Genomic DNA, 21,366 nt, shown 5'->3' with positions numbered 1-21,366 from the left:
GTGGACCCTGCCAGAAGACACAGAAGAGACCTATCCCATGTAAGATAACTTCAGTAAATTCTTTCCAGAAAAGATCAACACCCTTTTTTTCTAGATTTACAGATTTGGGGAATGAATTCCCAATGTACCTGTTTCTACACTCCCAGGCAAACCCTGCACTTGTGTTAGACCCGAAACTCTGGCTGCCCCAAAATCTTCAGTCATGTTTAAAAGTATTACTCTAAAGCATAGTTTAAAACTTCCTGTGCAAGCAGGAAGGAATTGCTCTGTCAATACAGATCAAATTTAAATAGATGTTTATTTGAAATACCCCTTAGCAAAGGAACTGCGTTTTTAGGACAGTTGTTGCAATGCCCAACCAGAATTGTCATTTACAGCTGATTCAGACCATCTGTAAAGAGACCACTTGCTTCGAGATGGTTGCCTCCTTTACCCCCACACTTATTTCTTCAGCTATCCACCATCTCTGAGATCTCTGGAGAGAGAGAGGGAAAATGCACTACTATTAAATTTCAATTTGTTCTCCATGAGTGGGAAGCAGTATATTTGTGTTATTTGACCCAAAGCAAGAGGCAGATGTTTAAGGAGATAAAATGCTTTGTCACAATCTCAGAATATCTTCAAAGGCTGAAGAGCTACATTTGGCCTGGAAGGAGCTACAGTGGAACTGTGGCTGTCTGGGAGGCTGCTATCAAAGCAGGATAGCTGCTTTTATTAAAAATGCACAAAGCACCGTGCTACTCAAAGGAATCGAAACAAACAGCTCCTTTTATGCCTAAATTCTCTTTTATCTCCTTCAGCTAAGAAAGTGGGACCAAATATGGCAAACAGTGCTAAGCGACTTCTGGAACTGAAGAGTGAAATGTCAAGCTCTTTACCTTGGCATGTCACTCCTGAACCAGAGGAGTGTGACAGTGGGCTGCTTTGGCAGGTGATACTGCTTCTCAGGCAGGAATGGCCTATAGCAAACCCAAAACCAAAATATTCTTGCTATGGGCACTAATTGTTAGCCTGACAGCCAGTTTGCGTAAAAAGCCTGAATGAACTTGGAACTATCTCCCATATAAGAGTATGTCTGTACATTTGTGTACAGGTTGTGTTAAGCCTGCAAATGATCTTTATTGAAACCTGTTAATTCCTGCCATGGATTGCTACTGCTCATTCTGTACCACAGCACCACGATGGGGGCTCTGACATAGACTTTATAGTGTAGCTTATTATAATCAGTCGTGAGAATAACAATATGTACCTTAAGCTTACACACAGGATTCTCAAACTTGCTCCATTTTAGACCAATGCACAGGGCAGACATCTGTGAATACAGAGGCAAGGCAAGCAATGTCTCTTTAAAAGAAGATGTGTTCTTAAAACGGTACTGGTTTGACTGGGGTAGGTGTTTGTGGTACCTCCATTTTAAATCTATGACTTTAGAATGCACGCTCTGATGGAAGAAGCAATAACAAAAAAAAAAAAAAGCTGAAATACAGACCTTAAAAACATCTGACAGTCCCAGTAATGGACGGGATAAAACGGGCATTACACAACCCTGCAATTTTAACTTGCCAAGAAGAAAAGTTCTCTGACCAAGTGCAAAAAGGGCACCTGAAGCATATTTAGTGATTCAGAAAGCCTTGGCCTTTAGTTATTTGAGCAGACATTTGATCAAACCCATGCACACTGTTGTGGTCTTTTGTCTTTGGAAAGACAAGAAGGACAGATGGCAGAGCCACATACTAATGTACTTCGACCATGTACTGGAGCAGAGGGAGGAACGCTCAGGCTCTCTGTAGAGAGCATGAGGAGCCCCTGAAGATGGCAATGGCTGTATGAGAAAGTTGCCTTGCTCTGCTTTCCTTCTCTCTTCCCTTTTGTAGGGTGGTAAAATGAATTTCTGTTGGAGCAGAGAAGAGTTTAGGGAAGCTCTTACTCTGTATCAGGATGAATGCCGTTTTTTGGTACTATTTCTCCCTCAAAGCACTCTTCTCACATAAAAAAATAAAAAACAGGCAAATATTGTTCTGCTAGAATGACAGATTTGCATATTACTTGAAGGGGATTGATGTTCCTTGTGGCAAATCTGATGCTCTCAATATGTCAGCATGGTGTGATATGTTGGGGCCAATACAGAAAACCTCATAAAATGAGTGTAAACTATCTGCTTGTGGAGAAGAAGCCCACAGATAGTTGTTTGCTGGAAAAACAATGAGCTTTTACCAGAAATCAACAACAGATGATGCCTTCTACCAGAAAAGACCTTTTGCCAATGTAATTTTTCATGTAGTTGGCAAGAAGGTTTGAAACTTCAGTCTTTTCTCCTTCCCACTGGACTGTAGAATCAATTTATTCCAACTTCACCTTTGGTAGAGCAAGGCAAGAAAGTGGACACTGGAAAAGGAGAGAAGGCCTTTGTCAGTGCTCCAGAGCTTGTTTGGAAGAGAAGAGCAGTGGTCTGGAGCTACACACCTGTCTCAGCCTTGGCAGCACACTTTGGAGACCTGGATGTTAAATTGAATGACTTTCTCCCAAAACAGCCTTTGACAGTGGCCCTGCGTGCGCTTAACTTGGCTATATTGTGTTAGATTTTCACTACCATAGGGAAACAAATCTCACTCATCCTGTACCAGTTGCCTCTCTCCTGTGACCTCAACTCTGGTCTGAAGAAGAATTCAGCCATTCTCCATGTTTGAGCTTCAGCTCTTCTTTAAGGTTCACGCTTTACTGTGATGTAGAAACCTTGGCACTTGCATCAGGACTGAGAAATGATAAAGGTTTTCCAGTAGATGATTCTGCAGAACTACAGGCTCAGGTCTAGATGAGAAATGAGAGCTTAACTTAACTTAAAGGTTTCTGTCTCCTGACCATTCTTCTCTCCTAGCACATGAGCTAGAAAGTCCAGTGCATTAGTTTTCAAAACATGACACTCCCACGATAGGGATTTGTCCTGGTACATATACCTGGCTCAGATATTAGGAGTGAATGTGATATGCAAGTTAATACTGATTTTCGCAACATGGAAACTAAAAATTTCTAATGTTGTTCAAAGACGTATTTGACACTCGTATAATGGTCCCCTTCTATCAGACTGTTGCATTGTACCTGCATCTGTTGGGCAAGGCCATATTCAGAGGAAAAGTTAACTGATCCACAAAGGTAAGCAGTTGGAACATTATTTTTGACTTTCTGCACTACATGTATTATGCCAGTTCTGTCTCAGTCTGTGCTTCTCCAGGGTTAAATTCCTTCAGTCTTACTGGGATCTTCTTAGACTTGCATCCTACAGCATTACCTGATCAAAACTCCGGAAGTGTCTAGTGAATAAATTATTTTATTTGCCTGTTCAGCATTTATGAAACTGCCTTCGCTTTTCCCTGGTGTTGATCAAAATATCTTCTTACCTCTCTCCCCCAGTTATTACAAAACTATTGATTAAAATGATAAGTTAATGAACTTGTATATTGTAATTTTGCTTATAATCTCTGTCTGTGTTTCAGCAGAGAGGTCTGTCCATGTTTATGTGCACACATCTAAAAGCTTAAGCTGGAGATTGGAGCTGTGCTACCTGAAGCTGCCTGAAGCACATTAGGAACACATACTCATAAAACTCTACCAGCACATTGACTAGGGTGACAGTCTGAAACAAAGAGCCTCTGACAAGCAGCTGCAGCAGTAACTTCTACTAGCACAGCTGCAGAGAGAGTAGAGCTGTACAGCTGTACAACTGCAGAGCTGTACTGGAGAGAGGATATCTGTTCACAACCACAATTAGTAAAAGCCAATGGGACTTATATTACCGTTCCTATCACCTTAGGAATTGACCCAATTCGTTCCTCCACAAAATCAGGCCATTTTATGGGATGCTTTTTACTGCAGCATAAAGAAGCAAGTAAATCAAGGGAATATCCGTCCGCTCTGATATGCAGATCTGGATCTGGATGAACAGACAACTGTTCTGAATCTTAACTTGATGGTGGATCCACTTAAAATTTATAAATCAGATTTCTTCCCCATATTATTTTTCATCTTTACATTACAGGTCTCCATCTGGAGGAGTAAACTCCCCTACATATCTGCAAGAAAGCTAATTGTCAAAGATTATTATTACCAGAAAGAAGAAGTAGCATCAGTTTCCAAAGAATGTCTTTTCTGATTAAATTCCCAGTTTTGCATACAGAAAGCTCTGTCTGATTCAAGGAAGCAAAACAACCTTGGGATATCTGCCCAATGCAGACAGAACAGCTGAATCTTTTGGGAATCACCTGGTGCTAAGAAATCTGCATTTCTTTTCTTAACTCCACAGATTTTTAAGGCACCAAAGAACCTGGGGCTCCTGTACTGGGCAGATAGAACCTGGGAATTTCATTATAACTATCTCCTCACTAGTAGCTTTTTGGGTGATGATTTCTCCTGGCAATGGAAGAGGGAATCAGGTTTAATAGAATTTGTTTTCAATTACACTCTTTTTCATTGCTTTCTGCCTGCTGTAGCACACAGAACAAACACAGAAAAGGAAAGCAAAACCTCACTCTTAAAGCTAGTGGCCTAACTACCATTCTGCCCTTTGAATCTAGTGAGACTTAGGGTTGTCTTTCTGTTATATTGTTGGGACGTGTTTAGCACAGTGGCCCACTCTCAGTGACAGTCATTAAAAATAATAAATAACAGCAGCACTGGCTGCAGATCACCCCAGTAGATCCTTCATGTATCGGTTCCCATGCACACTTGGTGTCTAGGAACTATGCAAGAAGCAGACGTTTCAGATGCTGCTTTCTTCTTTTTTTTTTTTAAGCATTTTTAATATCTCTGACTTCACAATCGCAAGTAAAATCATTCAATTGCCAGACAACACCCCCCACCCACGATACTCATTAAAATGAAAATTTTGGTAGGGAAAAATGTGCTGCTGTATAATGCTACATTGCCAATATAAATGTTCAAATAACACCTCATCAGTTAATTACCACTTTGAAAATTGGCAGAAGAGAGCACATGTGGATGGAATTCTCTGCTTTTCAGAGTGTGTGTACAGTTTCTGATTAAACTTCAGCCTAAATATATCTCTTGCTCCTCCACAATTATCATGGTGCCCTTCAAAACGACAGGGTAGAACTCCCTCTGGTAACATTCCTGTTTTCTTTCCTCAGGACATGCATGTTATCAGCACGGATGAGAATCAGGTGTTTGCAGCTGTTCAAGAGTGGAACCAGAATGATACGTACAACCTGTATATCTCCGACACCCGGGGAGTGTACTTCACCCTGGCCTTGGAAAATGTCAAGAGTAGTCAAGGGCTGGAGGGGAATGTGATGATTGACCTCTATGAGGTATGTCGTAACTCCAAATGTCTCATTCCTAACTCAAGAGTTCATGTGACACGAATACCGTTGCCGCCTTGCACGTCCCTCTCATAGTATGCATGTGATCCTTACGGCTCTAGTGGCTAAACACAGTTTTACCCTCCTTTTATTGAAGGATCTCAATGCAATCAGCTGAATTCCAAGGTCAGGTTTTGCATAGATGTATAAGTTAGGACTAGCCTGGTAGTACAAACATTCACTGGTGTACTCTCACGTAGGTCTCAGGTAAAGAAGAGCTCATGTCTGTGTAGGAATGTGTGTAGTAGAAGATGTAGTGGAACAGTTCATTCAGTCCCTGAGAGGAACTCTGAGTTTCTCAGCCAGAATCCTGCTGCCCTGAGTGCATTGGGCCCCTGAGCCCCCATCAGTCCAGCCCATAGCTCTGAAGACTCCTAACACTCTGCCATTTTTATTGCATTTCTGAGAGCCTGAGCTCTTGTTTTAGAAGGAAGAAGAGACAGCAGTTTTCAGCCACCTTTGTCACCCTGCCCATCTTGGGCTATTCTGGGAATCGAAGTAATTTTAGGTAGGCCGTCTTGGGCGATCACATAAGCAGGGAAACTCAGAACCCTCCTACTTCACCTTGATGTTCCCTTTACCCTGAGCCTTTTCCTGACAAGTGCAGTCTGCCAAAACTTACCTGTAAGAAGGCCAACTTAAATTGCCTTCTATGATTACTGAACCTGAGAACAGGACTTTTACTATGCCCTTATACTTCTCTTGCTCTGCTGCCTGTTTTGTTTCTGGAGACAGTGCTTTAGCTAGTAGAAATTTGATTCTCAGTTGCTGTTAGGAGGGTCAACTTTTTTCAGATAATTTCCAGGTGTTTTTCTGACCATTTAGAACAAAAGCCATGAACCAGCTCTGAGTTCCTTTGAAAAAGAAGATGCTTCCTTTATTTCCCCTTCACCACCTGGATATTAGCTCTGCTACCCAGGTTGCCTCTAGCTGCCGTTTTCTTAGAAACCACCTTGAAATATCCTTACAGAAAGCCGAAGTGTTGTGCGTAATTGCAGATGAATTGCAAGAGGATGGGCACTGGTATTTCCCAGTCATTCAGAGGTTTTTACTGTTAATCTCTGCAATGCTGGCAGCCCATGGAAAGGCTGTTGCCTCTTATTACTGTCAGCTTGAGAAGCAGTTTCACTGTATTATGTAAAGGTGCCCTACATCCCAGGGGGAAAGGAAAGTCTTTGTTTTATTAGACTGACAGTACACAGTAACCTAGGTTGAATTTGATGGGATCAGACTTGTAGCGTCATATCTGCTGATTACCTAGATAGAAAGAATATTGGCTGGCACTGAACCTGGCACAAACCTCCTTTTAAATTTGATGTTCTAGCTGGAAGGGAACAGAAAGCCATCCAGTGTGATTGTCCCAATAGGGTTGCTGCAAATGATGAGTGCTTAGGGGTAAATGGAGATGAAGAGAGAAGAAGAAAATCCATAGATGAATTAAAAAAGTGGAGAGATTGCAAAATCAGTCCTTGTATGGTGACAGCAGTATATTTAGAAAAGAAAGATTATTTGAGAAGATGATGCCAGAAAAAGGCATGTACGTGCGTCTGTATGTATGTGCTTCTTGGGTAGAATAGGTAGGTTCATCTGTTTGCATTGTAGTGAATGTGTTTTTGTGTCTAGACTCCTGAACCAGTTCTACATCAAAGATAAATCTGCTTAATGCTGCTCAAGAGGAAATTGCATTGGGTATGAAGAGAAAATAGAAGTTCTGCCCTCATGCCTCGTCATGTTCTCCATTCTCTCCCATTGTAAGTCAACAGGACCCTTTCACTGGGAGATTGTTATTCCGGACTGTGGGCTATTCTGCTGCTGGACCTTGCAGAGGATGAGGAGACCCACTCTCTGTGGGGCTCCTTCCTGCCTCTTGGACAGGGTAGGGCATGAGAATAGCTCTTCTTCCTACTTCCTGCTAATGCCAATGCATCAGTAACACACTGGAACCAGTATTCAGAGGGTCTGCAGTAGCGATGGGGCTGTCCTAGAGACCGTTCCCTAGAGCAAGGGAAGAGCAGCAGTCACTGGCCAGTGGTTCTGAGTCCCCTCTCTTATTCCTGCACCTCTCCAGTAATATAGCTCTGCATTTGGACTGGTCTGCAGCAAGACAGTCCTGCCTGTGGGAAGTCATTTCCAAAATGATAATAGTTGGCCTCTTTGGTATTGGGAAAAACTAGAATAAATTGTTTGTTTTTTAATTTGACCAGTGGTTGAAGAGGGAATGGAAACCTTTAGAGGAGAGAACTACTGTGAGGAGGTGTGTTTGTAGCTATGAAGTGTATCTGTCATGTCTGGGACTTGCTTGTTTTTACCAGTATGTATTTCTGATGGAAAGCGTATTCTTGAAGTATGAAGCTGGTGATGGGAAGTGAAGAAAGTATTTCAAGCTGTGTGTTTCAGTGTCTTGTATGAATCTTTCACCACATCTGCGGACAGTGCGTCTGTACACAATGCATATCTGTTTGGATTGCCCACAAAGCCTCTGTGGGGACCGCTGTAGTGCTTGTCACTCTGACCGCTTGTGGATGCAGTGCTTTCTCTGTCATGGTTGTGTGAACAGCTGGGATTGTGTGTCATGGATGTGAATATGCAATAGGTGTATCTCTTCCTGCTGAGAGTACACGACCATGTATACTGTGTGCAGTCTTTTTTAAGATAAAGCTGTCCCAGACTGACAGCATAACTTACACTTTGCTTACTCTGGAAAGGACTCTGAGTTCCCAGCCCATGACTAGAATCATAAAAAGAAAAATTCACGGGATTTTAGAGCACATTTGTCACCTGGTATATAAAATGTTCTTTAATCATTTATGGCCAGCATTTCACAGGGACTATAATACAACTATTTCAGCACAACAACAAAGAAAGGTACAAATGGAGCTATTGGCTCTGGCCTCTGGTAGCAAAAGCAGAACAATGTTATTTTTCCAGCCCTGGCTATTTATACAATACCATTGGGAGACAGAGTACTCCTTTCTTATCAGAGTGCCTTTCTATCACATGAAAGAAACTCTGTAAACTTAGTTGCATGGGAAAAACAATACTGTTAGAACATTTAAAATACTATCTTTTTATGCTTATATCAACTATAGATCAGCTAACTCCTTTTTTTAAAGACTATTGCCCCTTATAGCAAATCATGTCTTAGCCTTTAAGTGGCTTCAAAATGCCTCAGTGCAATCACACAAGGAAGAAAGTGCTATTCAGAATTAATACAGTGTACTATACCAATATACTGTACACTAATAGTCCCATGGCATGGCAGTAAGGTCCTTGCTGGCACTGATAGCATCCAAACTGAACCCCATAACTGGGGATGTCAACTGAGGCAGGCCCAGTTGTCTGAGGCTAGAACAAACTCTGAATCTGCTGTGACCGTTTGCCACATGGTGCCGTTCAAGTAATAACCTCTATGAATAAAAAGTCTTGATGAGTGATTCTGTGTACCAGTTCTGCAGCACAAGAAGAAATGGGGTGGACGACTTAGTGGACTTGATGGAAGACAAAGTTTCTCCCTTCCTCCCCTGCTCCTGATTTCTTTTCCCTTTTTATTGTAGCACTCAGATTGCAGAATGACAGCCTAACAAATTCATTAGCAAGCTGCAGCAGCTATTGGGCTATTGATTTTCAGCGTGCTGAGAAGATGAGGAACATTCTGCAATGTGAGTTGTGGGTTTTGGTTGACTTTTTTTCTCCCCACCGAGGCACTTTTGGGCTTGATTCCAATGTGAGTCTGTTAGCATCACATCTTTCCAAAATAATCCTTCAGGTCTCCTCTGGTAAAGCTGCCAGATAAAACACTGGGAATAATAAAAGGACCAGGATCTCATTGCTGGTTCTACGTTCTGGGTGGCCTAGGGTGAATCATCGATGCTTCGGTTTCCTCAAAATATAAAACTGGCATAAAAATACCTATATGCCCAAAGTTATCATGTTGAAATACTGATCATTATGAAGCTGAATTACTGATCATTGAGATCCTTAGATAAAAGGTCCTAAACAGGCTGTATGAGAATAGAAGCACTAAAGGCATGTGTATGTGTGTGTTGCTGTTTTCTTTGCAAGGCCAAAACTGCTGCTGTTTTCTCCTACTGGAGGCGAATAACTGCACTATAAGTATTTCATCTTTCAGGGGAAAGGATGCCTATGCAGCTTAAAGATTGTCACTTTACAGGTAGCATTACTGACATCTTACCATGTTCCCATGCTGCTTCTGAAATACAAGCTTTCTCTTCCATCTGTCACCTTTCCACCTGTGACGGTTAATCTTGTCTTCGGCCCCTCAGTTTGCCTTCCTCTGATGCTCGCTGGCAATTCTTGCCCTGACATCTATCACACTGACACAGCCACAAGATCACTGTTGGATTTGACAGGGCAAGAGAGACACACGTGTACCCAGAACCTGCATCGGCTTAATCTATTTTTCAGCCATGTCAATTTTTCCTAGGTAGCAGGGATAAAGGGAATGTTCTTGGCTAACAAGAAGATTGACAACCAAGTGAAAACTTTCATCACCTACAATAAAGGAAGAGATTGGAGCTTGTTGCAGGCTCCGGACACTGATCTGAGAGGAAACCCTGTTCACTGTCTCCTGGTAAGTACATGGTGGGACTTGGGGCAGCAGTAACACGCCAGAGCAATCTTTTTTTTTTTGGAGGTAACACCGGGAGGGCAGCTCATGCGGTGTGATTCATGGAGAGAATGCTGCATTTTAAAAGTGCAGTACATTAGGTTAGGGCCGCCAGATGGTATTGCAAGAGCTGGCATTGTAATTTAATTTAATTTCTGGAACAAAAGAAAGCATTGCAGATCAGCTTCCCTCTGCACAACTGATGGTCTGCTCTGAAAACAGCAGGTGAAGCTGGACTCTGTTTCTGCGCAGTTGATTCTCTGGACACTAGATGGGAGGAGTGAGCTACTGTAGGCTCGGGAGCTTTCAGGAACCCTAATAATTCGCTGTAGGCTCAAATGAAGAGGGCTCTCTTCTTTCGGGCCAGTCTGTTGGCAATGTTAATGTTTATGATTTTCTCTTTGAGCTCAAAAATGAAAAGCGACACATTCATGCAAATGTATGGGTGGGTAAATGTTGGGTGTGTATGTTGTATCTGTGTTTGTATTTATCACTATAGATCAACATATAGATAAACCTTTAAACATTTATCATTATAGGTAAAAGGTTTCCAAGAGTGAAAGGAAAATCTAAGCAACATGAATAGAATTGGAAAATGCTGCTAAATTAGATAGGTTAGACTTTTCTGTGTGTATTTTTCAGCTTTTATAATCTATATACAGTACTGGGATAATGCTCTGAGAACTCTAGCCATTACAATTTTCAATAACTTTTATACTGCAAAAATGGTAACATGTTTCAGACAGAACACTACTTATACTACTCTTCCTGCGTGTTGCCTCCCATCACGCAAAAAAATGTTGTTTCTCATTGCTGAGGCTGTTAGTTTGTTAGAATATGAATCAGCTTTACATTATGTGCATGATGTTACGTAACTGAATGCTACACTAATCTTTTAACTGAACCCCACACATTATTTGTAAGAGCAAAGAATAAATAACTTTATATTTGAAGCTGTTCAAGTAATTGATTTTTTGATAGAGCCAGAATGAAAGTCATTTCATTTTCTCTCTGGAAAATAAAAAATAAATAGGGAGGATTGGGAGTCAAACAGAAGACTTATTTCAGAGAAGGACCAAATTCCCTTGGGTTTGTTTTCTTTTTCTGTCTTTTTAAAAATTATATCTAAGGGCAGTTCTAAATTAAATCTTTCTTTAAGATGAAAACCGAAAAGATGGCATTCAGAAAACTTTGCAGACATAAAACATTTCAATTTTTTGGAAAGCAGTATGTGTAGAAGTCTTGTGTTTTAAATAGATTGTAACCTAATTTTAACTCGGGTGAACATTTTTTATAAATAAAATACTTAACTTTTTCAAATGATGGCCAGTTTTGTCATAAACCCAAGATTTTCAAGGTGAGAGTATAATATTTCCAGTAAAAAAAAACAACAAAAAAAAAACAAGAAATATAAACCTTGTGGGTTCATAAAATAATAAAAGTAAACCTCACACTTTTTCCATAAATTGGAAGTTTGAACTCTAAGCAAAAGTCTTTCTTGCTATTCTAATACATTGCTTATGAGAGATCTGACTTGCCATTGTGGTTATAAATGAGCCAAAAGTACCACTTGCAAAGTCTTCAAAGAACAGTTGTGCGCAGGAATTGTGCATTTTATATACAAGAGTATGCTGCCACTGCAGTTATCTGCTATATAGCGAAAGTGGTCATATGTCTGAGTATAAACCAGAATTGGATGGCTGTCATGGGAAGAGGGGATTATGGCTCCCTTGAGTCTTCCCATCCACACCGTGTCTGCCATTGCACTCATGGTCACCTGAGAGCTCCGTGTAGTCCAGCTGGAGTTAGATCAGCTGTGCCTATACAAGCTGGGACTCCCTCGGTGGTGGTAAAGTTGAACATGCCAGGTAAGGGGTCACGAGCAGGGGCAGAAGTGTGGGGCACTTGAATTGATCCAAAAAAACTCTTGGTTCTCTGTGGATTGTGTTCACATGCTTATAACTCCGCTATGCACAAAACACTGTTTAAACACTGGCCCATTTTTATCTTGCTGTCTACACAAGAACGTAGCTGCCCTGAGCGTTGCTTCCACCATGTGCAAGCTTGATACAGACTTGTCATCCTGTTTTCACTGGAAAGCAACCACCTCTTACACCCTCTATGACTTGGGCTGGGGTCGGTGGGAGTCTGTAGGAATCTCTGCATTGATTTCAAGAGGGCATGGGGCAGATCCTCAATGGAATTAAACTATGCAGCTCAGGCTTTACTTTTCCAGAAAGAGAGTAAGAAGGAACTTAGTTGGCCCTTGCCTATGATAAGGCTAGAGCAGTGTTTAGCCATGTTTAGTTTTCCTCTTCCCTTTGGCATGAGGTAATAGAGATGGGTAAGAGACCTCTGTCATTGTCCGAGCCTGTCTGAGCACTCCTTCATGCTTAGGTCATCACAAACTAGTGGAATTGTAACATAGAAAGGATCCGCTCAGCATATCAGGGTCTCAGGTGGTTGACTTGATAGTTTGCAAGATGGGAAATAGAAGAAATCTGAACTAAACTGACTTACAGAGTCTTTTACAGGAGCAGTCTGCTTGCAAGAGAAAGGCAGGAGGGCAATTTAGAAAATATACCAAAACTGCAAAGTAAAATAGTAATCCCACAAGAGAGAGCCAGGCTATTTAAAAATCCACTTTGAGCTTCACAGTTAATGGTAGGGGGAAATGAAAGCAGACTGTAGAGTGCAAGGTTTGAGAAATGACAGATAACAGAGCACAGAGTTTGGGAGTAGTAGGGGAAATTTTCTGAGCAGAAGTACTAGAAATGTCGTATATGCCTGGAAATAAGCCAGGGATCCACAGGGGCATTCTGTTCAGGGAAAAAAAAAATGGAGAAAAGGAAATGGATGAATTACTTGTGCAAATAATGAATTTCTTTTCTGGTTCAGTGGCTGAATTGGGAGGAGAGGGAAACAGGTCAAACGAAAAGGTTTATTCTCTAGCTATTTCATCTTTTTCTTTTTTAACTCTTTCTTGAAACTTGCATCAAGTTTAAAAATGAAAGTGACCATTTAAACTAGAACATTAAAATATTTCCCTTTGACTTTGAAACAAACCTTTCCTCTGGTTGGACGTGCACCTTCCATCTGAGCGCTAAGAAGAACTTACCTGACTCCAGAGCAGTGCATTTCTCTCCAATTTTGTTTACAGAAGAGGCAGCAGACATTACTGAGCCTGTGGAGCAGATATTTAGATCTTCATATATCCTAGAGCCAGGAGATGTAGACCACGTGTCTTGGAGACCTGAGAAAAATAGAGTTTTGAAGATGATTCATAACTAGGAGGTGGCATTAACTCTTCAGGAATCCTGCTGGGTAGGGCTGGTTGTATCCTGCCACCAGAAAGAGGAGCGGTGTCCTGTTCAGGAACTGCAGTAAAGGAGCATGGGGGGTATAGGTCTGTGGCAGGAAACCCGTGGAGATTGGGAGGTAAGGACTTCTGGATCCACATCGAAGATGCAGGAGAGAGGAGAGAATTTTTTTGCTTTTTTTTTGTGTGTGTGTGTGTGTGTGTGAGATTGCTCTGAATAACGAGAATGAAGGAAAACAACAGAATTCCATCTAAGCCTATCTTGTTTGTACCACTTTTTTTCTAAGCTGAATACACTTAATACCTTGGCAGGTATTTTATAAAGATTATGTTCCAAAGGTGCTGGTTTTGTCTGATACTTATCTTGTGCTGTGAAGTGGTCAACTTCAGAGTAATTCTATCTTGCAAGTTATGGGCCTCTAGTATTAGCTTTCAATTTGCTTTCAAGGATGGTCTTGTGGTTAAAACACTGGGATGAATCTCAAGAGAATGTTGATTCAATTTTTAGACCTACCTCCAATGTAACTTTGGGCAAGTCATTTACTTTCTCTGTGCCACTCTTCCCCAGATATCTGTTTATTCCCTCCCACATTTTATTTATCTTGTCTATATGAATTATAAGTGCTTTCAGGACAAGACCCATTTCTCATAACGACGGGCATTCGCACCATCTGACAATAATTTAAGCATCTAAGTGTGATTTTCTGAATCCCTCGTGGAAGTGTTTAGCTCTCTTCATTGGTCTGTGCCTTTGCAGGTGAGCAAGTAGTGTGACTACTCCTAGGTTTCTGGATGGTGTCTAGCCTCATCCTTGTATTTTAACACTTTGCCCCACTCCTGTTCAGGGACCTTTAGTAGTAGCTCCTAGGCATACAGGGGGAAAAAAGGATGGCATTTGCTTCTAGCTGAAACATAGTACAGGGAATTGTGTTCTGGGACACCTTGCAAGATGGAAGGGATGTCTTCTCAAGTTTTCCCAAACCTGCTCGTGGCAATTCTGCAAATACTGATCAGTATACCAGCTACTGCCAGCTGCTTTGCACACATCATTGGAGACTGTTCAGGTGGGCTTTGCAGAACAGCCATGATGTGGGTTTTCAAGTGTTTAGGGGGAGTTTTTTCCAGACCTCAGGAGCCTTCTGAGAGGGGAGTGGAGCATAGAAGTGCTGACTTGAAAATATTAGAAGCAAGTACTGAACTTTAGCATGATTGCAAGAGCTATGGTAGTGAACAGGGCAATGGGATATGTCGCTTTGGCTTCATGTTCTACCTCAGTTGCAAGTGCTCCATGGCAGTGGTTGTCTTTTTCTTGGTATTTGTGCAGCACTTATCACAGCACTAGACAGTGACAGGGACACCCCAAACTGATGATTACGATGGTAAAAATCATTTCTGTAACCTGTTTGGAACAATAAGAGGATAGAGATCATTGATGAAATGCCTAAAAAGCAAATCCGAGATGTCTGTATACAAGTTAAGCTGTGGGAGCCAGAGGAGAAACACAAAGAGACCAGCAATATGGTGGAAGACAAGCTAGCCTGGAGAAGTATCTGTGAATGAATTGGGTAAGGAAACTGATGGATAAGGGATCTGGAATGAAGAGGAGAATGCCACTGTAGTCTAGAGGTGAGATGACAATGGACAATAACTTTAGGTGTGTGGCTGGAGTGGAAATGTTTTTTACATCATACCCAATTATTACTGGAGTCTCTAAGTATCACTGCAGTCCAACCAATAAGCAGTCATGCCACTAGAAGTACTGTCTCTCAGCTTAGATAGGTGCCCTGAGTTTTAATATTTGATGCATGTATTGCATTGCTGTGTACTATATCTGTGAAGTGAGACAAATTTGAAAGAAAACCTCAGGTAACACAAATTTGAGCCTAACGAGATCTAACCTCTAGAGTAGGGAACTGGCTGAGTTAATGCCATTAGTTACTGTCCTCAAAATTTTGGAGGTGGACTTGGAGTATGTTAGTTTTGAAACTATGTTCTGTATTTGGTCTTTTCACAATGTATAAAAATGTAAAAGGGAATAGTTCATTCTCCCTTAGTGCTTTTCTACTTTCTGCATGCACGTCAGCTCAATTTGCTTTCCCCTCCCTCCCTGCCCCCCGAGGCTGCTCCAGCGGCTCACCTCGCAAAGCTGTCAGCTAGAGTTAGGGTGCTCGGCATATTGTGCTTGGCAGGTGATGTTCCCTTCTGCACCGCCCCGTGTCCCTTTTCCCTGTCTCACAGAGGTGAGAGCTCACATCTCTCCTCACCAACCCCATCCATCTTTGCAAAAAGAAATGTGCCTGTTGTGGTTGTCGTTCTCCACGGGTAGATTGTAATTTCAGAGTCATAGACACCTACCTTGAGATGGGATGGGTCAGGGGTCTTTCTCCAGTGGCTGAAGAGAAAGCCTAGAAAACTTCTGGGGCTGGAGATCTCAGATTTAGACAGTGTGTGTTAAAGAGAGACACCTGCCTATTCAGGGCCTGAAGGGCCTTCTGAATAGTCTGCCCTGCTTGTCTTGCAGAGCCATGCAAATTGAAGCAAGTGCTTTGCTGTTTATGCTCCTCAGCTGTCTAACATCCACTCCTCAATTTGGTCAGCTTGCTTCAAGTTTTCTTGACAGTATTTTTTCCCCCTCCCTTCCCTTGGCCTATTTCATGAAGGGCTTTTCATGAGGTTTGGAAGAAAAAAGCCCTGAAAATAAAACCCAAGAGAGGGCGAAAATTATCAGAAATTGTCAGAAATTATCAGGCTACAGATTTGTAGAGACATGGATGAAATGATAATGGCAGATTTGGAAATCTGCCTGTCTGTCTGCCTGTCTGTCTCCTTACCTACTTGCTCAGCTGATTTATTCTGTACCATTCCTGCCCTACCTGAGTACCTGACATATAAAATCAACTGCATGTAGGTAAGGTTTCCGTTGGATTGAAATCTCAAAGGTCACATCCAGATGTGGCGATCAAGCATTGTATTAAACAACTTTTAAACTGATACTTTTCAGTCCTGATATTTCTGCCTAGTGTAGTGTAGAACAGTCAAGTGTCAAAAAAGTTCAGGGTCAAGAAATGGTATGACACTGTCTGAATTAAGTTGTTTCTCATGGCTAATTAGCAGCGATGGTATGGTTATATTGCTCTGCATTCCCGAGTTAGCGAGGGCAATGCTGTTCTGTGAATCACTTCATCATATTTGTAGCCTTGTTTGCTTCTCAAGAGAGCTAGCAGTCAGGGGAGCTAAGTAGTCCTTACCTTTACCTGTCCTTGCAAGCCAGGTTGCCTCCTTCCTGCATACAGCTTCAATGACATTGCCTTGTTCTTGTGAAAGGTTTGCAGCCTAGTGGATTGGTTTCCCAGTGGGAAAGGGTTGCACTGGAAAGTTGCAGAGAAACTCTCCCACTGGAGCAAGAGAAGCTGATAAATTCTTTTCTCTGGAGTGTCTCCTTCATTGAAGGGCAAGAATAAGTCCCAATGCCTGTCCTTGTAGCTTCATTGGCAACATATGGGATCATTCTGGTGCAAAGTGTCACCAGAACAGTGGCCATATCTTTCTAAGAATGGCTGGGTGCAGCTGTAAGGAAACAGTGTCCTGAATCTCAAGAGCAACTGTTAATTGGGCTCTTATGCCCTTCAGGGCATAAAACGTGTAGGAGTAGGAGAATGCACTTCACGTTGTGTCTCTGCTTTTCACTTTTCTCTCCCCTTTCTCTATAGCCCTATTGTTCCCTTCATCTTCACCTGAAGGTCTCAGAGAATCCCTACACCTCAGGAAATATCGCCAGCCGAGATACTGCCCCCAGCATTATTGTAGCTTCAGGTATGAAGCTTTTAATGCTTGCCTGTTTATGATGTGCAACTGCTGAGACAAGTCTTGAGTTTGTGATGGGTCTGGGAGGGTGTTAAGTGGCTCATGTGATGTAGCACCACCTGTACTGGGAAGGAAGAAAGGAAGACTCTCAAATGGAAGTCCTTATGGACCTTCAAGCTGTCATTTGTTTTGATGGAAACTGGCCTTCAAGACCCAGGATATCAGTTCTAGCCCTGTACTCTCATGAACATTAGATTCAAACCAGTGCATTTCCTTTGTGTACGGAGGTGCGTAGAGATATATGCTTTGCAACTTTTACATACATTTTCTTCAAACTGGATGTTGGATCCCCTTATTCTCTCTTCCCAAGACTAAAAGTTCTATAAATACAAAAGGTAAACCAAAAATGTTTATTTCCCTGATTTGCTCATTCTGCTATTTCTTAAAACGTTGCTTCGCTGATCAGTGTTCTTCTTACAGGTAATATAGGTGCTGAACTATCAGACAATGACATCAGCATGTTTGTTTCTTCTGATGCTGGGAACACATGGAGACAGGTATGTGCACAGGATCACAGGTTGAAATAGTAATTGTAAGGAATTATAATGGAATTAGATTCAAAATGTTGCTTCATTTTTTTTCTTTTGGTTCAGAGTAGTTTTTTGCTAATCTACACAAAAGGGAAAACTTCTTTTCCTGTTGAGAGGTAGAGATATACCCAGTAAAAAATGCTGAATACATCATTAGGTTTCATATAACTCAAAATTATTTTTATAATACTACTCAGAGGTTGGCTTCAATTTAACCCTGCAGCAGAGTAGAACAGAAAAAAGTATGAATATTTACAAGGAGATAATATGTTTCCCTTTACTGTTGTATACCCCTTGTACTGGTCAAACCATTTCCTCTTCCTCCATGATCTACTTTCCAGAGGATTAGCTGTTATGGTAGTCTGCTTCTCCCTCACTGAGTGTGGGATTCATCTCACCTGAGTTGAGTTGTCCAAAGCTCAGTGATCATTTAAGCTAATGATCTTGCCTTGCTCTGAAGTTAATTGAGAAAAAGACAGAACACAGTTCAACCTATTCTGAAGCTGTGTCTCTCTCCATTGATAAAGGAGACGGACTAGATGATGAATTTAAATCAAATGCCTAATGTTTAGTTGAATCCCACTTGTTACAAAAGCATTGCTATCCTTTAATTTATTTATATTCAAAGAGAAGTTGATTCCCATTTTTCAGGTGCGATATGAAGTCATAGAGAGAAGTGACTTTCCCAGACTCATGAGTGCTGTTATATAAACTGGAGAGCAGATGTTTGCAGAAAGCTGATACAAAAGAAACACAGGAAAAGAAAATCTGTTTAAATATTTGATATTCCAGGAATTTAATTATTTCACAGTGTTTGACCAGCCCTCATTTTTCCCTCTACATCACTTATGTGGGCTAGGGCCAGATATGTGCAAACATGTTAAGTTCTTCCTCCTCAAACAGAAATCTGTCATTGAAAAGAAGAAAATTGTTTATCCATGTACCAATTCATGTTTATAACTGACTCTCCTTTCTATTGAGTAGAGGCAAAATGCATTTTGCAAGGACCTAAAAAGACATAAATAAAAAAAAGGAACTATCTCGATACAAAATGCCTTCCTCTGCTCAATAGTTTGCTTAATGCATTTCCATCCTCTGTCATGAACTGTGATTTAAAGAACTATGGCCTTTTCTTGATACGAAGGAAACAGTTCTAAATATGTGCTTCATTTTCCAGATCTTTGAAGACGAGCATAGTGTTCTGTACCTGGATCAGGGTGGAGTACTTGTCGCTATGAAACACACATCCCTGCCTATCAGACATCTCTGGTAACGATTTCAGCTGTGCTAAATGTGATAGTCTGATATCCCTCCTTTCAGATGCCAGGACATTGGCAGTTAGGCTGCATCTACAATTTTTAGTAGCTAGAATCTAGAAAGTATCAGTTAAGAAACTGGCAAGCATTCACTTAGATAAGACTAAGAAGTTCTGGCAATTCTGTTTTACACTGTTTCAGCTGGGCCTGATCTTAGATATTGTCAATGTAATTCGACAAAGAAACAAAGAACTTTCCTGACTTACCAAGGGTTGGCTTCTTGAATTAGGTTATTTATATAATAGATAGTTTGGCATATGGCTTTGTCTCTTAATAAATTGCCAAAGTACTCTATTTTCAAAATTATTGATAAAATTGTCTTCTATGTGGGAGGCAGCAATCATGGACCAGAATTTTGTTGAATAACTTCTAGGTTATATAGCCAATAAAGCTATACACAAAAAAGTGTCCCCACTAGATAGCACTCTTGAGTTTCGGTAGCAGGTAAAATATAGTTCAGTGCTGTTTTGCATGCCACTACAATAAGCGTCATATCAATATCTAAAACAGCCCCAAATTTTAAGAAGTGGTGAGTGGTTCCAAGGTTCCACTTAGACCAACCACAGGGAAGATGACTGGTCAGAAGAGGCAAAGCTTTTGTGTGCTGGAAATCTAACCTCCTCAAAATGTCTTATGGTGGAAACTCAAAACTAGGATGCTAAAACCCACCCATTTATTTAAAAAACTCTTAGTCCTAGGCTACATTTTGCCCTTAAAGCATCAATCTCTAACAGAAGCTTATTAGTTTCTACCACTTAAGTATTGGCCATGGCTTAGCACTGTAGTGCCAGACAAGCTTGATCAATGCTCTGATTTATGATGCTTCCAAAAAAAGTAGTTATTTCAAGGACTAAAACTGCAGTAGCCAAGAACAGAAGCTCTTTCCTACTTATCAGCAGTAGTGGACTAGACAGTCTCCTCAAGTAATGTAGGAGGAGAGTAAGGAAAGACACTAATTCTGCATTCTCCACTAGGTTAAGTTTCGATGAAGGGAACTCTTGGAGCAAATACAGCTTCACATCCCTCCCACTGTTTGTTGATGGAGTGTTAGGGGAACCTGGAGAGGAAACTCTCATCATGACGTAAGTGAGCATGTCATCATGCTAATGTTGATGGGAACTGCACCATAAATATCTTATGAGAGTTGTTCGTAACATAATAGCGCTTCTGGTTGGGGACCAAACCACGTGCTATCTGAAGCCAGGAGTGTATAGTCTTCTGTTGCTAAATCATCAATGTTTATGTGTGACATGATTGAGGGAATGACAATATAGTTTGTTGCAAGCTAAAAAATATTATCGCTTAGTTTATCAGCTTGAAACCTGACTCCTTAAATTGAGTGTGATTTAAAGCAGAGTTATCCCTGACAGATGAATATTTGAAAGAAAAATGGTGGGGTATTTTTATAGCTCTGTTTTTGCTGCTACTTCTTTCTTTTTTTCTTTCTTTTTTTTTTTTTTTTTTAACTGAGACACAGGAAAATGAAGACGTTCTTGTGTAAGAATGAATGACAAAATGTTACCTGGAGGCTGACTCATGAAAAATTGTGATTAGTTTCAATCTGGTATGCTAAGTTCTGCATGGTGCATAAATCTGATTCAGCCTGCCAGAAATTGTGACATTTTACCTGAGATCAGATTTGGAAAAGCAGGAGGAAAATTCAGTTTCTATTTGCAAAAAATGATCTGACCTGTAATAAACAGAATATGTGGCTTGAAAAAACTAACCTGAGTTAATAGAGGTGAATGGAGAATGATCCATTTGAGTTTTAATTCTTGTGGAAATCATGCCCAAAGCTCTTATTTGAGATATCAAAATCTTGTGGGTAACTCTTAAAATTTGACAATCTGAAGATGCGGCTCTCTTGTAAACAGTTAGCTGCTCATATTTGATTGGTTCTGTTAAAGAGACATTAGGCAAAGGTAAATTGGAGTTGAATAGTTTGTCTTTGATTTTAAATCAGTTTTAGAACAAAAAAACCTAATGGCAAATTCAAACGTAGTGAATGAACTTCTCTCCCCAGGCATTTGCATTATCTACAATAGTAAGAGTATTTCAGGGCCAAAGCCCACGTTGTCTCCCATGTTTTATTGATATTTTGAAATATCATTCTGCATTTCCTGTATGTTAACTTGTTAGTCAAAGTTCAACAAATATAACCTCATCCTAAAATAAACCTTAATGGTTTAAAAGCCAGTTTGGAGCACTCATATTTAATTGTTTCATTGGCAAGAGTGGGATTCAGTGCCAGATCACAGTATCTGAATGGATAATGGAAAGTCTCTATGGAGTTGTCTATAAACTGTATAATTGATGATAAAACCACACTGTGCAATGT

The 21,366-nt window shown here is 40.8% G+C and overlaps 1 protein-coding gene across 1 annotated transcript in view; it reads left to right on the top strand.

Moving 5' to 3' along the window:
- LOC106497456 (VPS10 domain-containing receptor SorCS1) overlaps window positions 1-21,366 on the top strand; it is a 309,481-nt gene that overhangs the window by 233,604 nt on the left and 54,511 nt on the right. The window contains exons 9-14 of the mRNA XM_067299556.1: window positions 5,142-5,321; window positions 9,817-9,963; window positions 17,029-17,131; window positions 17,603-17,679; window positions 18,890-18,981; window positions 20,003-20,110. Of these exons, the coding sequence (XP_067155657.1) occupies window positions 5,142-5,321; window positions 9,817-9,963; window positions 17,029-17,131; window positions 17,603-17,679; window positions 18,890-18,981; window positions 20,003-20,110 (707 nt within the window). The remainder of the gene's footprint in view (window positions 1-5,141; window positions 5,322-9,816; window positions 9,964-17,028; window positions 17,132-17,602; window positions 17,680-18,889; window positions 18,982-20,002; window positions 20,111-21,366) is intronic.

This window comes from Apteryx mantelli, chromosome 7 (genome assembly GCF_036417845.1).
Source record: "Apteryx mantelli isolate bAptMan1 chromosome 7, bAptMan1.hap1, whole genome shotgun sequence".
NCBI lineage: Eukaryota > Metazoa > Chordata > Aves > Apterygiformes > Apterygidae > Apteryx > Apteryx mantelli.
The sequence above is the reverse complement of the archived record's forward strand: the minus strand, read 5'-3'. Positions and strand labels throughout refer to the sequence as shown.